The sequence below is a fragment of the Quercus suber genome, unplaced genomic scaffold, assembly GCF_002906115.3.
Source record: "Quercus suber isolate HL8 unplaced genomic scaffold, Cork oak 2.0 scaffold_180, whole genome shotgun sequence".
Taxonomy (NCBI): domain Eukaryota; kingdom Viridiplantae; phylum Streptophyta; class Magnoliopsida; order Fagales; family Fagaceae; genus Quercus; species Quercus suber.
Genome location: NW_027069639.1, coordinates 660,535 through 673,209, shown reverse-complemented (window position 1 = coordinate 673,209; position 12,675 = coordinate 660,535). Strand labels below are relative to the sequence as shown.

Sequence of the window (12,675 nt, the reverse complement as noted above, 5' to 3'; positions counted from 1 at the left end):
GGACATAATTTCGGCCTTTAATCTCCTAACATGTGGCTTAACAATAGAGAAATAATTGGAGCACACAAAGATTGATTAATGTTGGGAGATAATATATTTCATAATTTTTTTTTAAAATTATTAAAAGGGTTCTATCATCTACGTGCTTTTTAAGGATAATTATTAATAAATTATTTTAGAAAAATTTTAATACAATTTTTATGAAAAGTATAAGAAGTCATCGAAAATATTAATTATTATTTTTTTCTATAAAAAAGTTTCTAAAAATATATCCTAAATCAATGCCGCATTGGCGCATCGTTAACTTTCTCTAATTAAAATGATTTGATGTAATTAAAGCATCTTTGATTTTTATATAGATAGATTTATTATTGTTATTTTTATTAAGCATTAATGACAACAAACCATACTAATTTTTGTAAAAAAATCATAAAATTTATTAAAAAATATTACTCCAATTTGTTTGTCTTTTATTTCATTTTGGGATGTTTCAAAATATTGTCCCGTTTCTAAAATTAAAAACCATTAATTTACTAATGTCCATATTATGCCCCAACTTTATTTCTAAAACTATTTTAGATTTAGTATTTCAATTTTTCAATAAATTTATTTTAGATTAATATTGAATATTTATACTGTTTTTTTTATAGCAGATAGTTTTTTTTTTATAGCAGACAAGGTAATAAATGACGTTCTCTTAAAAAAACAAGACAAGCAAATTGAGATGAATATATTAACTTTATTATCTTTTTGTTTTATTTTATAATTATTGATATGAGAAGTTTGTAATGTAATATCATTATAAGATAAGTTAATCACGGTCACACAACTTTTGCTAACATTTATTAAACATTAAGTACAACAAACCATATTAATCGCTGTAAAAAAATGTTATATCTCTAGATTTATTAACTTTACGAATTCAAAAAAAAAAAAATCAATTTAATCATTTAAAAAAATAAAATTAAATGTTTTAAAAAATGGTATTGTCAAAAGTTAATTTTTTTTTTTTCTTTGATAAGATTTTTTTAAGGATTAGAAAAAATTAAATGTTTATGTTGGCAAATTCTACCATTCACCGTCCTAGAATCCAGGTCAAAGCAGTAGTACAACAAAGTGGAATGAGCAAATTCCTAGGAACCACACGGCAAAAAGTGAGAGAAACACGGTTGCTAATAGTGGAGAAGTATTATATATACGATATATATTTTACCGCATAGCTTAGCTACAAACAACACCAAACTTTAAGCACTTTGCACTCGTTGGCTTGTCTCACCACCTCCCATTCCAAAGGTTTTGAATCAAAAACCCTTAAAGGCCCTTCACCAATTAGTACTATTCTCTCTTTTTTGTGCAACAAAGATCTATATTATTTAACAGAAGAGAGAGATTTACTGATAAACCCCGGGAAAAAACTTGAGGACCTTGTTGAAACTCGAAAGAGAAGCACAGACATGTGTTTCTCTTATTTTTCTTTCTGAGAAAAATATATTAATACTGTATTAAGTATTGTCAATTTGTTATAGATATTTTTTGCGTGTCAGACTTTCTCTCTTTTTAGTTTTTGCTCCACGAATTGATTCTTTATCACTGTACACTAACTTTTTCTCTGCCTCTTACTTAAGAGAGAGGGATCCAAAGAAGAAACTTTGTGTTAGCTTCATCTGGGTCATCAATGGCGAGCTGGGTCTTATCAGAATGTGGCTTAAAGCCTCTTCCTCAAGATTTTCATAGACCCGGAGCCAGACCCACCTCATACAAGCCCTCAAAGATTAGATTTTTACATTCAAACAAAGCTGGAACAGATCTCAAATTTGCTTCCCCAACTGGGTGTTTTAGAGACAGGAACTGGGGGCTAAAAGTGAGTGTTCCATTGAGGGTTCCTTCCATTGAAGGAGAGGAAGAGAGCCAACAGAGAATTAACGGTGTCAATGGGTTCAATGGAGAAGAAAAAGAAGAACTTAAATTCAATCCTGGGTCACCACCACCATTCAAATTGGCTGATATTAGAGCCGCCATTCCAAAGCATTGTTGGGTTAAGAACCCTTGGAGGTCTATGAGCTATGTGGTCAGGGATGTTGTTGTGGTTTTTGGATTGGCTGTGGCGGCTGCTTATGTCAACAATTGGTTTGTTTGGCCTCTATATTGGGCTGCTCAGGGAACCATGTTTTGGGCTCTCTTTGTTCTTGGCCATGACTGGTAATTTACAATCAAACCCTTTTGATTTTTTATGCCTTTTCTGCTATTTTTGGTTGTTAATTTGGATGCCAATTTGTATGTTGTAATGTAATTGGTCTTTGGTCTTGCTTCTGCAGTGGTCATGGAAGCTTTTCAAACAATCCAAAGTTAAACAGTGTGGTGGGGCATATTCTACATTCTTCAATTCTTGTACCGTATCATGGATGGTATGCTCCTGATAAAAAAATTCGTCTATGGTTTATACACAATCCAATGCGTTTTGGCCTTTAATATTTGTTTCATTGCATTTGTTTTCTTTGGTAATCTACATAATTCTAAATTTGAGATTTGGAGCTGTTTATGGCCTAATGTGTTAATTTTTGGATTAATTTTTAGGAGAATTAGCCATAGGACTCATCATCAAAATCATGGGCATGTTGAGAATGACGAATCATGGCACCCGGTTTGTAATTTTTCTCTGTTTATGGCTTCTCTGTTTGTTTGTTTTTAAACAAATTTGATCAATTTTCAAACTAAAAGTTAACAATTTTATATGTTATTCCTGCAGTTGTCTGAAAGAATTTACAAGAGTTTGGACGTGGCTACGAAGACTTTGCGATTCACTGTGCCTTTTCCAATGCTTGCATACCCCTTCTACCTTGTAAGTGTGTGGTGACTTGGTTGGTTAGGTTTGACGGTGGAGTCTTAGAAATTACTTGTTAAATTTTGATAAATCTTTTCCTTGCAGTGGGGTAGAAGTCCTGGGAAGACCGGTTCACATTTTGACCCAAGCAGTGACTTGTTTGTTCCCAGTGAGAGGAAAGATGTGATCACTTCCACTGTATGTTGGACAGCAATGGCTGCTCTCCTGGGGGGGTTAGGCTTTGTAATGGGTCCTATGCAATTACTTAAACTCTATGGCGTTCCCTATTGGGTAAATCCTGTTTCTTCAATATTCATATTGGTCTATGCTATGGAAATAGAGAATGAGTTTTTCTTCTCCAATGGTTGAGTGTTAAAACCTGACTTTGCTTCATTCTTAGGTTTTTGTTATGTGGCTGGACTTAGTCACTTACCTGCACCATCATGGTCATGAAGAAAAATTACCATGGTATCGTGGAAAGGTATGTTTTTAAAGTCGTATGTCACTTCATTTGTGTCCATTTGTTTTCTTCCTATATTGACGTATGGAAATATGAAAAGATAAGATAGAGATATGCCTAGAGTTTTTGCAGGGTCGATGTTAGTCCACATAGATAATTCTTTGTTCAAATTGCATATTTGATCCCCAACCTTTGACATTGTTTCAAAAATCATACATTCAAATTTGTTTCAAGAAGGTCCTTATCATCATCTAATGAATGAAAAATGCTGGCTTAGGAAATGGAATTCATGCCTTGTCCTCCATGTTATCAAAGTAACCTTGGTTTCATGAGTTCCCTTTGCTAAGTATGCACTTTCCATATACTAGATGACTGTCACAATAAGGACCTTTTTGAAACAATTTTAAGTATGACGAAAATTTTGAAAAAATAGTCCAAGTTATGCAATTTAACCTAATTCTTAAGACATAATAGCAAAGGAAAAAGAGAAGCCAAGGATATATATATATATATATATATATTTATATACACACACATAGGGCCGGCTTAATGCATTTGGGGGCCTAAGGCAAAACTAAAATTGAGGTCTTTTATATATTTAAATATGAATTTTAAAAAATAAAATATTATTTTAATTATATTATCTTGTTTTAGATGCAAAATTATTATTAATTAACATGAACCAAGTAGAATTTCTTTTTTAGAAAGTATATAGACACAAAAAATTTGACAAAACTTTTCATACTTGTTGATGTGGTAGATTTATAGTAGTAAGTAAAAGAGTGATGTTAATGCTAGACCTAAGTGAGAACTAGTTAAAGGTTGTCAACTCAACTATTGTGAAAAATATTGTAAATTTTTTATGTATTGCTTTCTTTTTTATTTTTTGAAAAGTGCTACACAATATTTTTCACAACAAATCTTGGTGTTAAATTGTTACTGGTTCTAATTTGTATCCCCGATTGGAAATTTTTTTTGCCATCACTTACAGCTAGTAATAACTTGCTACTTAGGATTTATTATAAAATGTTGTGAAAAATATTGTGGACATATCGTTCTCCCTCTCTCTTTTTTCTTGTTTTTCATTTGATAAAAAAATATTATTTTATTTGTTGGGTAATATTTGGGCTTAATTAATTAAAGAAATAATTATATTAGTTAAAATTTGGGATCTTTTTTTTTTTACTTGGAGCCTTAGGCAACTGCATCGATTGCATGTATAGTAGAGCCTTAGGCAACCGCATCAATTGCATATATAGTAGAGCTGGCACTATATATATATATATATATATTTTTTTTTTTTTCTTTTTTTAATTTGAAGTTTGTGGTATGGCATTTTTCCTTTTAGATGTTAAACTTTCCTCCATTATGTTGGAACAGGAATGGAGTTATCTTAGGGGTGGTCTTACAACTCTTGATCGGGACTATGGACTGATTAATAATATCCACCATGATATTGGAACCCATGTCATACACCATCTTTTTCCTCAAATACCTCACTACCACTTAATTGAAGCAGTAAGTATCTCTTTTCTGTGATAGAACTAATTTGTCATTTCACAGTTGTGGAAAAACATTAAGACCTGCAAAATTTTGATGCTCTTGTTGTTGTTCCACCTGTAGACTGAGGCAGCCAAGCCAGTTCTTGGCAAATATTACCGGGAGCCAAAGAAATCAGGGCCTCTTCCTTTTCACCTAATTGGAAATTTGATAAGAAGCTTGAAACAAGACCACTATGTTAGTGACACTGGGGATGTTGTGTACTACCAAACTGACTCTGAGCTGGATGTATCATCTAAGTTGAATTAAAAGCTTCAAATTGCATTCTTTCATTACAGCAAGAAGAAAGGTTCTCGAGATTTTACCTTGGATTGCCTTGCTTAATTAAATTTGATGTTCAAGCTTGTGATCCAATGTGGCATAACAACCATTCAGTTTCTGAATTTGTTCTTCCAAGAGGACTAATGCCTGACAAATATGATTAGAGCTACTTCTTTTAGAACATAAGTTAAATATATATGCATATTGCATTCTTAACATTATTGCTGTAATAGGGAGGAAGATGTATATTTATTCTTCTTGGAGAGAATAATCTCTTCAGCAATAATGTAGTGTACTATTAAAAATTTCAGAATTGATGATAAGAAGAAAAAGAATTTATTCTAAAAGTTTTGAATTGGGTTGGCAAAGTGGAAAGGCTATTGTCCATTTGAGATACTGACTCGCATATTATTGTTGCTTTGTTTGGTTGTTTGTTTGTTTTATGGTTGGATTTAATCAGCTTATCTAAGGTTCAATCAAGGAAATGTACTTAAAAGTTTTGTCATTCTCTGATTAAGGAAGGAAACAGTAAATTACACATCTCACTCAACTTTTTTGGAGCACGCCTAAATGATGATTTTTTTTTGGCACTGCACCTAACTGAATGATTGATTCTGAATGAAAAATCATTGTCAAAGGTTTCAATTAAACCATCCAATTTTTACTTACTGATAAGTTGCCGACGGCCATCTTAATTCACAAATCTTGGTTTTAGGAGCTAGCTAGCTCCCTATAAGGGCTGTCAATTTCTTCTCTAATAAAGCAACCGTTCATTTGTGTCCTATGCTATATGGAAAATTCAAAGACAAGGATATGTGGTTTTGAGTAAGGCCAAACATGTGTCTATTAACACCATTGGCATGTGAGATATGTCGCTTATGAGATGGTGGTCCTTACCAGCAAGTGACAAAACGACGAAGAAATTGACTCCGTCCATATGGTGTCCATTCACCTAGTATCAAGTTAAAGTTCATTACTTATATGCATTTGTTGTTTGTATCAGTGAAAAACTGCTACACATGCATTGAGTAACTGCAATTGGGTCAAGAATGTATGGTTCTAAGTGCTCCCATCCTCAGAACATTTCTGACTGGCGCCACCTAAATCTAGACTCTCAACTGAGCCCTGGTGACTATTATTTTCCTAACATATATTGTGAATATGGCTAGCAGGGAACCAGCAAATTTTCCAACAGATTTCGATACCAACACAACAAATTATTCATAGGAGTTGTCAGCATGCACTAGAATACTTCTCACATTGCTTATCAGCAGGCACCAACATCAGGCCTCACCACACTCATAGCCATTGCTTGGTAATCTCACCCTTTAGAAAAGTGAAACTGAATGCGGATAAGAGATCCAAAGGCCATTAATTCTAGTCAGCAAGGGGAGAAGGACTAATCCGTGACCACGTAAAAATCTGTTTGGGATGTTTCACGCTTAAGCTAGGCCATTCAACTGGTATCATTGCTGAGCTATGGACAAGAAGAGAATGATTGGCTCTCACTTGGGATAGGGTATATAGAATTATTTTCAAGGTGGACTTCCTATTGGTCCATTAATTATTACATTATGAGCTAACAACCCATGTTGGGCTTCTGTACTTGTTTTTGATAGCAAGAACTTGTTCGATAGAGATTTGGCACATCTATGGGGATATGAGAAGTTAATTCTTGTGCAGACTAGCTAATGACTAAGGGAGGTGAACAACAAGATTTAAAAAAAAAAAAAAAAAAAAATTTGATGAGCCTCCTCTTGTACGAGGAAAATTTTGTTACACGCTAGTTATTGTACACTTTGTACACACTTTCTTTAAAATTGTGTTTTGAAAATATGATTTCAGTTAAAATTGTGAAATGATAAAATTGTTTTTCTCATAATTTTAACTGAAATTGTGTTTTAAAAATATAATTTCAATTCACGTGGTAGTGTGTACATAGTGAGAATACAATAACAAGTGTGTAATAATCATTATTTATTTGTCATCTCGGAAGTTTTAAAATCAATTATATATATAATTCCAAGAACCTACTTGATAGAGATTAGTGGGTAGAAATCTGGCACATCTATATATTAGGAAGCTAACTCTTGTGTGGACTAGCTGATGACTAAGAGAGTGAATAGCAAGAGTCATTTTAAATATATGATGACCCTTTGTCTTTTATTGTTAATATATTTTGAAATGAGAGTCTAGTTTAACTCATTGTTATTTGATCTAGTATCACATACATATGAGCCTAAACTCTCTCTTAACACGTGAGATTTTTAACATTTTAAATGGGATGTAGAATGGAGACAAAGATTGAATTCAGGTTCTTATGCTTTGATATCATGATAAATTATCAGTTGTCCCAAAAGCTTAGATCATTAGGAAATGATAAATTTAATTCCATAAGATAATTCTAACAAGTTCCTGGCTACACCATGTTCATCTCATTATGCCATTGTTTTCAAAATCCTTTGTTATTTGATGCAGAATGGGCAAGGGATCCCATGAACTTCCGTTCCAACACAAGTTTATAATTTTCTTCTTAGTAAATCCCTCATTTTTTCTTGGAAAAATAAGAAGTATATTGTAGTTGTTCGCTCCAATTTTGAGGCTGAATATCACACACTTGTAAACACCATAGTCGAGCTCCTCTAGCTGCATTTGCTCCTACAAGTACATTGAAATTTCCCACAATATTGTATTTCACAAGAGTATTAAGCATATTATAATTGATTGTCACTTCGTTTGTCATCATTTACTTCAGAGCATCTTGTTGCTATGTTTTGTCTTCTCACAGGATTAGTTAGTTGATAATATCTTCATCAAGCCTCCTCCACCAGGCCGAGTACATGAGACAAGCCCATTGTATTTGTAAAGTTGTATTCCGTTCCTATTGTTTGTACAATACTCATATATCTCCCTTCATAGAGCACTGATAAAGGTTTTACACACAATTCTCAATACATAGACACTTCCCTTATATTTCCTCACTTATCTCATGTTTGAGACACACCAGTGTAGAATCTGTAGATTAGAGCTTGGAAAAACGTGTTTTCATTACTAAGTCAAAGCCCATATCAGTTTAAAAATTGGATTCAGCCGACATTTTGAGTCCAATCTAGAAATCACCCACCAACTTAAATCCGAATCCATGCCAGAGAGAGAGACAGAGGGAGCCTGACCCAAAATCTGAAAGTCAATCCCGTCGGTGGCTTGCAATTCGTACCACGTGTAAGAGCAAAGACCACAGTGGTTCAGACTTCGACAAATATGGAGACTACCAAAATAAAGAAAAGTCAGCAACTTCGGCTGAAACCTGAAACACGATTTACACTTTCGCCGAGTAACGTTAGAATTGTATCATTTTTTTTTTTTTTTTTTTTTTTTTTTTTCCAAATTTTTGCCGCAATTTGTACATGTAAAGTTAGAATTATACCTTTTACCTTTTATTTTTATTTATTTATTTACTTTTGCAATTTACACATGTAACCTGTCGTGAATGGTAAAATTATAGGTCTATTATTTATTTTATTGTTCACAACTTATTGAGTAAGTCTAATATCACAAAATTTTCTACAACTTTGTGACAATTTTACTACTTAACAATTAGTGAGTAATGAAAATTAAATAATAAGTTTACGTAAATTCATAATTTCACGTCTCATGAGTTAACATGTAACAAAAATGGTGAAAAAGTGGTGATTTTTGCATTTTTCCATTTCGTGTAGTCTTAGTCTTAGTACGAGGCGCGTAGGTGTAGCCTAAAAGCTATAAGCTAAAAAGTGTGCATGACTGAGAAAACACTTGGACAAAGTAACACTCAAATTCGTCGTTACATTCTTTATCGTACAAAATTTACGCGACCTAATTGCGCGTACACCCATCATTTTTTTTTTCTGCTCTCCAATGTGAATCCGACAAGTGCCATTTTGACCTTTCTACCGACAGCATTCAATTCCCAATCAATTGATGCCGTTACCTCACATGAAAAATTCTACTGTGATTTCACAGTCCAACATGTACATAACTATATCATGTTCTTTTATTTATTTATTATTATTATTATTTATTTTATAAAAAATTATTACAGTATAAAATGAAATATTAAAATTTATTTAACTTTTTGATGATTCTTTTTAATATTGAATTGATAAGTGTGATTCTTCTTAAGAAAATTGAAGTTTTAAAATACTTAAAATTTTGTTTATATAAAAAAAATAGAAAGCTAATCTAAAAGAACTAGAGGTTGTTTGGTAAGTGATTCCATATAACATTTTTCAGCGTTTAAATATTGAAAATTATAAGCTAAAAAAAAAAAAAAGGTGTTTGGTAAGAGTGTTTGAGTCACGATTCTTAATATAGGGTTTTTAAACACTATATTTAGAAAACTTTCCATACTATTTTTAGTTTTCAAGTAACATTGTTTAATAGCATTTTTGTAAATATTTAGAAAAGTGTGGGACTCACTTGATTAGACCTAACATCAACTACAACTCTCTCTCCCTCTCTCAGGCTGAACAAATTACCTTCTCTCTTCTCTAATAAATATTAATAAAATAATTTTAATGTCAAAAAGTTACAACTGTAATTAAAAAAAAAACATACACATACCAAACACATAATACATTTTTCACATTTTAAAATATATTGTTTGAAAAATGTTACCAAATATGTTTTTTGCATTATAAGTACTTTAAATACGTGTTTGATAAAAGTTTTATTCCTATGTCTATTCTATTATTCTAATAAGTCTAACAATGAAATAAATTTTCATAATAATTTTTTTACGGCTATAAAAGTGTTAGATTATGATTGATATATAATTCAGACGTAAAAATAATATTTGCATTAATTATGTACTATATAAAGTCAAAAAGATGGAAAGAAAAAAGTAATGAAATTTGTCTCTTGTAATGTTGTTATTATTATTCTATGCTTTTGGCAATGGAGGTACTGGTTACCTCCGAGTTACTTCCTGGTCCTCGTAAAGTCCTAATTGTTTCGCTGACAAACTTTGAATCCATCTCTACCATTATTCTAGTTATATATTGCATGCCAATCTTTGGCTACCAAAGTTAGCCTATCCCTCTCTCCCTCATTGAACAATGACTCATTCACACAATGCAAACTCTGGGTGTTTCTCCAACATGGTACGCAGGATTTCATGCCTTAAAAGTCTCCCAACTCACCCAGCCGATTATGTTACTAGTGACTCAAAGACAAGCAAGTCTGAGGAGATTCAGAAAGAAAATCCAAAAGCTGAGGCTGCAATCCAAGCTCCAGGTAACCTAGGAGTCGTGGCAAGACTAATGGGCTTAGACTCTTTGCCAGAGACCAATTGGGTTCCAAGAAAAGGACCCCAAGACTCAGTTTTGCGAAGCAAGTCAGTGAATTTTGCGGATTATATGCTGGAGTTTGATTTAACTCAAGCTCAGCACCGCAGAGTTAGGACTTCGGTGTCATTTCGTGAGGTTCCAACTTTGTCACATCAAAAAAGCCATGATTTCTTGGTTGCGTGCCTGAATGAGGTGGATGAAAGTGAAACCAAGGGATCAATGAGGACAAAAATGAGGAAATCTGAGATGGGTTTTGGAGATATGAAGCAGAGGAAGGAACAGAGAAGCAAGAGCAAAGAGAATATGAGGGCGAGTCAAGTAAACAACAAGATCTCTAAGTTAAGGGATGAGCCTAGGAGAGTCTCAACCAAGTCCAACCTATCTTCAAAAGCTGGTAATGGTAGTAACAGCAATGGAGCTAAGCGTTTGAGCCTTGTTCCAGCTCACAAGAAGAAAGAGTATAGAAATAATGTTGCAAGTTTGAAGGCGAAAAGTCCATCGAAGCCAATAAATCAGAAGAAACTGTTGGTTGAACCCAAGTTCACAAGGAGAAGAAAAGTTCAGCATTTAGCTGTGAAAGTGGAGCCTGACTGTGACTCTCAAAATTCAAGTCCAGTATCTGTTCTTGAAGTCAGTGATTGTATAATGCAACAAGGAAGTCATATAACAGGTTTGTTTTCTGAATAAGGCTATCATTTTAGAAGAAAATATCTTGTTATATGCAATTTCAACCACATCCTGTTAGGAAAATGCTAAAACTACACCTAACTTACAAACTGACCTCATAATAAACAAATGTAGCTGGTGCCATTTCAACAATATAATAAATGAATATCAAAATTACTTTTTGTGATTGAAAATACATCATTTGTAAGTCTTTTTAGTTTTAATGTGTACTAAAATTTGTAGTACATACCATGTAATGATATCCTCTAACTTCATGTTCTTTGATAATATTTATTACAGAAGTTTCAAGGCCCATGGAGTTGAATTTAGAGAGAAAATCTACAGCAAAAGTTTCTTATACTGATGATCCTAGAGTCGGATCAATCAAGAGCAAGGATTGCGAATCAATGGACATTTCAGAGACACAGTATTACAGGGAAGTGTTGGGGAAGCTTTTTAGGTTGACAGAAAATGATATTAAAGAGTCAAATTGGAAAGCAAAGAATTTCCATGGATGTGAAGAATTTGAAGAGGTCTGCATGGAGTTCGAGCAACAAGTTCTTGATGTACTACTAAACCAGGTTTTAGATGAACTTGTGGAAATTCCATATGAAAATTTCATATATACAATGCCTGAAGAAACTCTATAAAATTGTGTATAGAGTTTCAAATTTGACACTTTTGAGCTATTTCACATGTGATTTATAAACATTTGATGCACAACATTTTGAAGACAGCATATTACAAGAAAGAATACGATTCTGCAAGATAGTAGGCACAATTTAATACAATATAATTATTCAAACTTTCACCTCATGACCATGATTCATGAGGTTAACAGTTTCAACTAAATTTCAATTTGATAAAGTCCAGAGAGGTAGAAATGTATCCTTCCGAGGATTTACAAATTGAGTTTTTTTTTTTTTTTTTTTCCTCAGTAGTGATGGCCATACCCATTGGGTAATGGATATTCAACCCTACCCAATCCAAATGTTCCAGATAATACCCGGTTTTTCATGGGTAGAGCTTAACTGGGTAGAGTATGGATATTACCCGAATTGTTCGGGTAGGGTATGGATATTATCCAAACCCGACCCGTATTAAAAAAAAAAAAAATCCTAAACCTCTCTCACTCATCGTCACTCGCACTCTCTCTGCCTCTCCTCTGTCAGTACTACCAAAATGCAGAAAAGCAAATGAATCTTGAAATAGAGAACTAGAGAAATAAGCAATGGTGTTTCTCAACTGTAAATGACACATGTTGGTTAGCATTTTAACAAGGATTATTGAAAACTTGAGAAATCTTTACACAACTCACAAGTAGTATCTTTGATTACAAGGACTTAACTATTAATAAAATCACAAAGGTTGATCTGTTGCTACAGACTGATTGGGAGCTAATGCTTATTCAAGCAATGAGTATTCAGCCAAAGAAATTCAGAAAGAGGGCTATCAAGCACCACTAATCTCTTTATCAAGGTATAGAGCTACAATTGATGTATTTGATCTCTTGGCACATAAACCTACAAACACCTACTATGTGTATCAATTTCAATATTAAAATTGAGGACATAAACAGT

At 33.1% G+C, this 12,675-nt stretch overlaps 2 protein-coding genes across 2 annotated transcripts; both read left to right on the top strand.

Moving 5' to 3' along the window:
* The first annotated feature begins 1,219 nt into the window (after positions 1-1,219).
* LOC112030173 (omega-3 fatty acid desaturase, chloroplastic) lies at positions 1,220-5,449 on the top strand. Its single transcript, XM_024062862.2, has 8 exons — positions 1,220-2,199; positions 2,316-2,405; positions 2,575-2,641; positions 2,747-2,839; positions 2,927-3,112; positions 3,222-3,302; positions 4,662-4,799; positions 4,905-5,449. The coding sequence occupies exons 1-8, from the start codon at positions 1,676-1,678 to the stop codon at positions 5,088-5,090; spliced, it is 1,365 nt and encodes a 454-aa protein (XP_023918630.1). The 5' UTR covers positions 1,220-1,675; the 3' UTR covers positions 5,091-5,449.
* A 4,549-nt stretch (positions 5,450-9,998) lies between these two features.
* LOC112030175 (uncharacterized) lies at positions 9,999-11,834 on the top strand. Its single transcript, XM_024062864.2, has 2 exons — positions 9,999-11,099; positions 11,396-11,834. The coding sequence occupies exons 1-2, from the start codon at positions 10,199-10,201 to the stop codon at positions 11,743-11,745; spliced, it is 1,251 nt and encodes a 416-aa protein (XP_023918632.1). The 5' UTR covers positions 9,999-10,198; the 3' UTR covers positions 11,746-11,834.
* Positions 11,835-12,675: the final 841 nt, after the last annotated feature.

What these genes read in the sequence shown, in the direction of transcription:
- LOC112030173 (XM_024062862.2), top strand. Translation starts at nt 1,676, where the DNA reads ATGGCGAGCTGGGTCTTATCAGAATGTGGCTTAAAGCCTCTTCCTCAA. An exon ending in TTTGTTCTTGGCCATGACTG is followed by an intron (nt 2,200 to 2,315) that starts GTAATTTACAAT and finishes TTGCTTCTGCAG; the next exon opens with TGGTCATGGAAGCTTTTCAA. An exon ending in ATGACGAATCATGGCACCCG is followed by an intron (nt 2,642 to 2,746) that starts GTTTGTAATTTT and finishes TTATTCCTGCAG; the next exon opens with TTGTCTGAAAGAATTTACAA.
- LOC112030175 (XM_024062864.2), top strand. Translation starts at nt 10,199, where the DNA reads ATGACTCATTCACACAATGCAAACTCTGGGTGTTTCTCCAACATGGTA. An exon ending in ACAAGGAAGTCATATAACAG is followed by an intron (nt 11,100 to 11,395) that starts GTTTGTTTTCTG and finishes TATTTATTACAG; the next exon opens with AAGTTTCAAGGCCCATGGAG.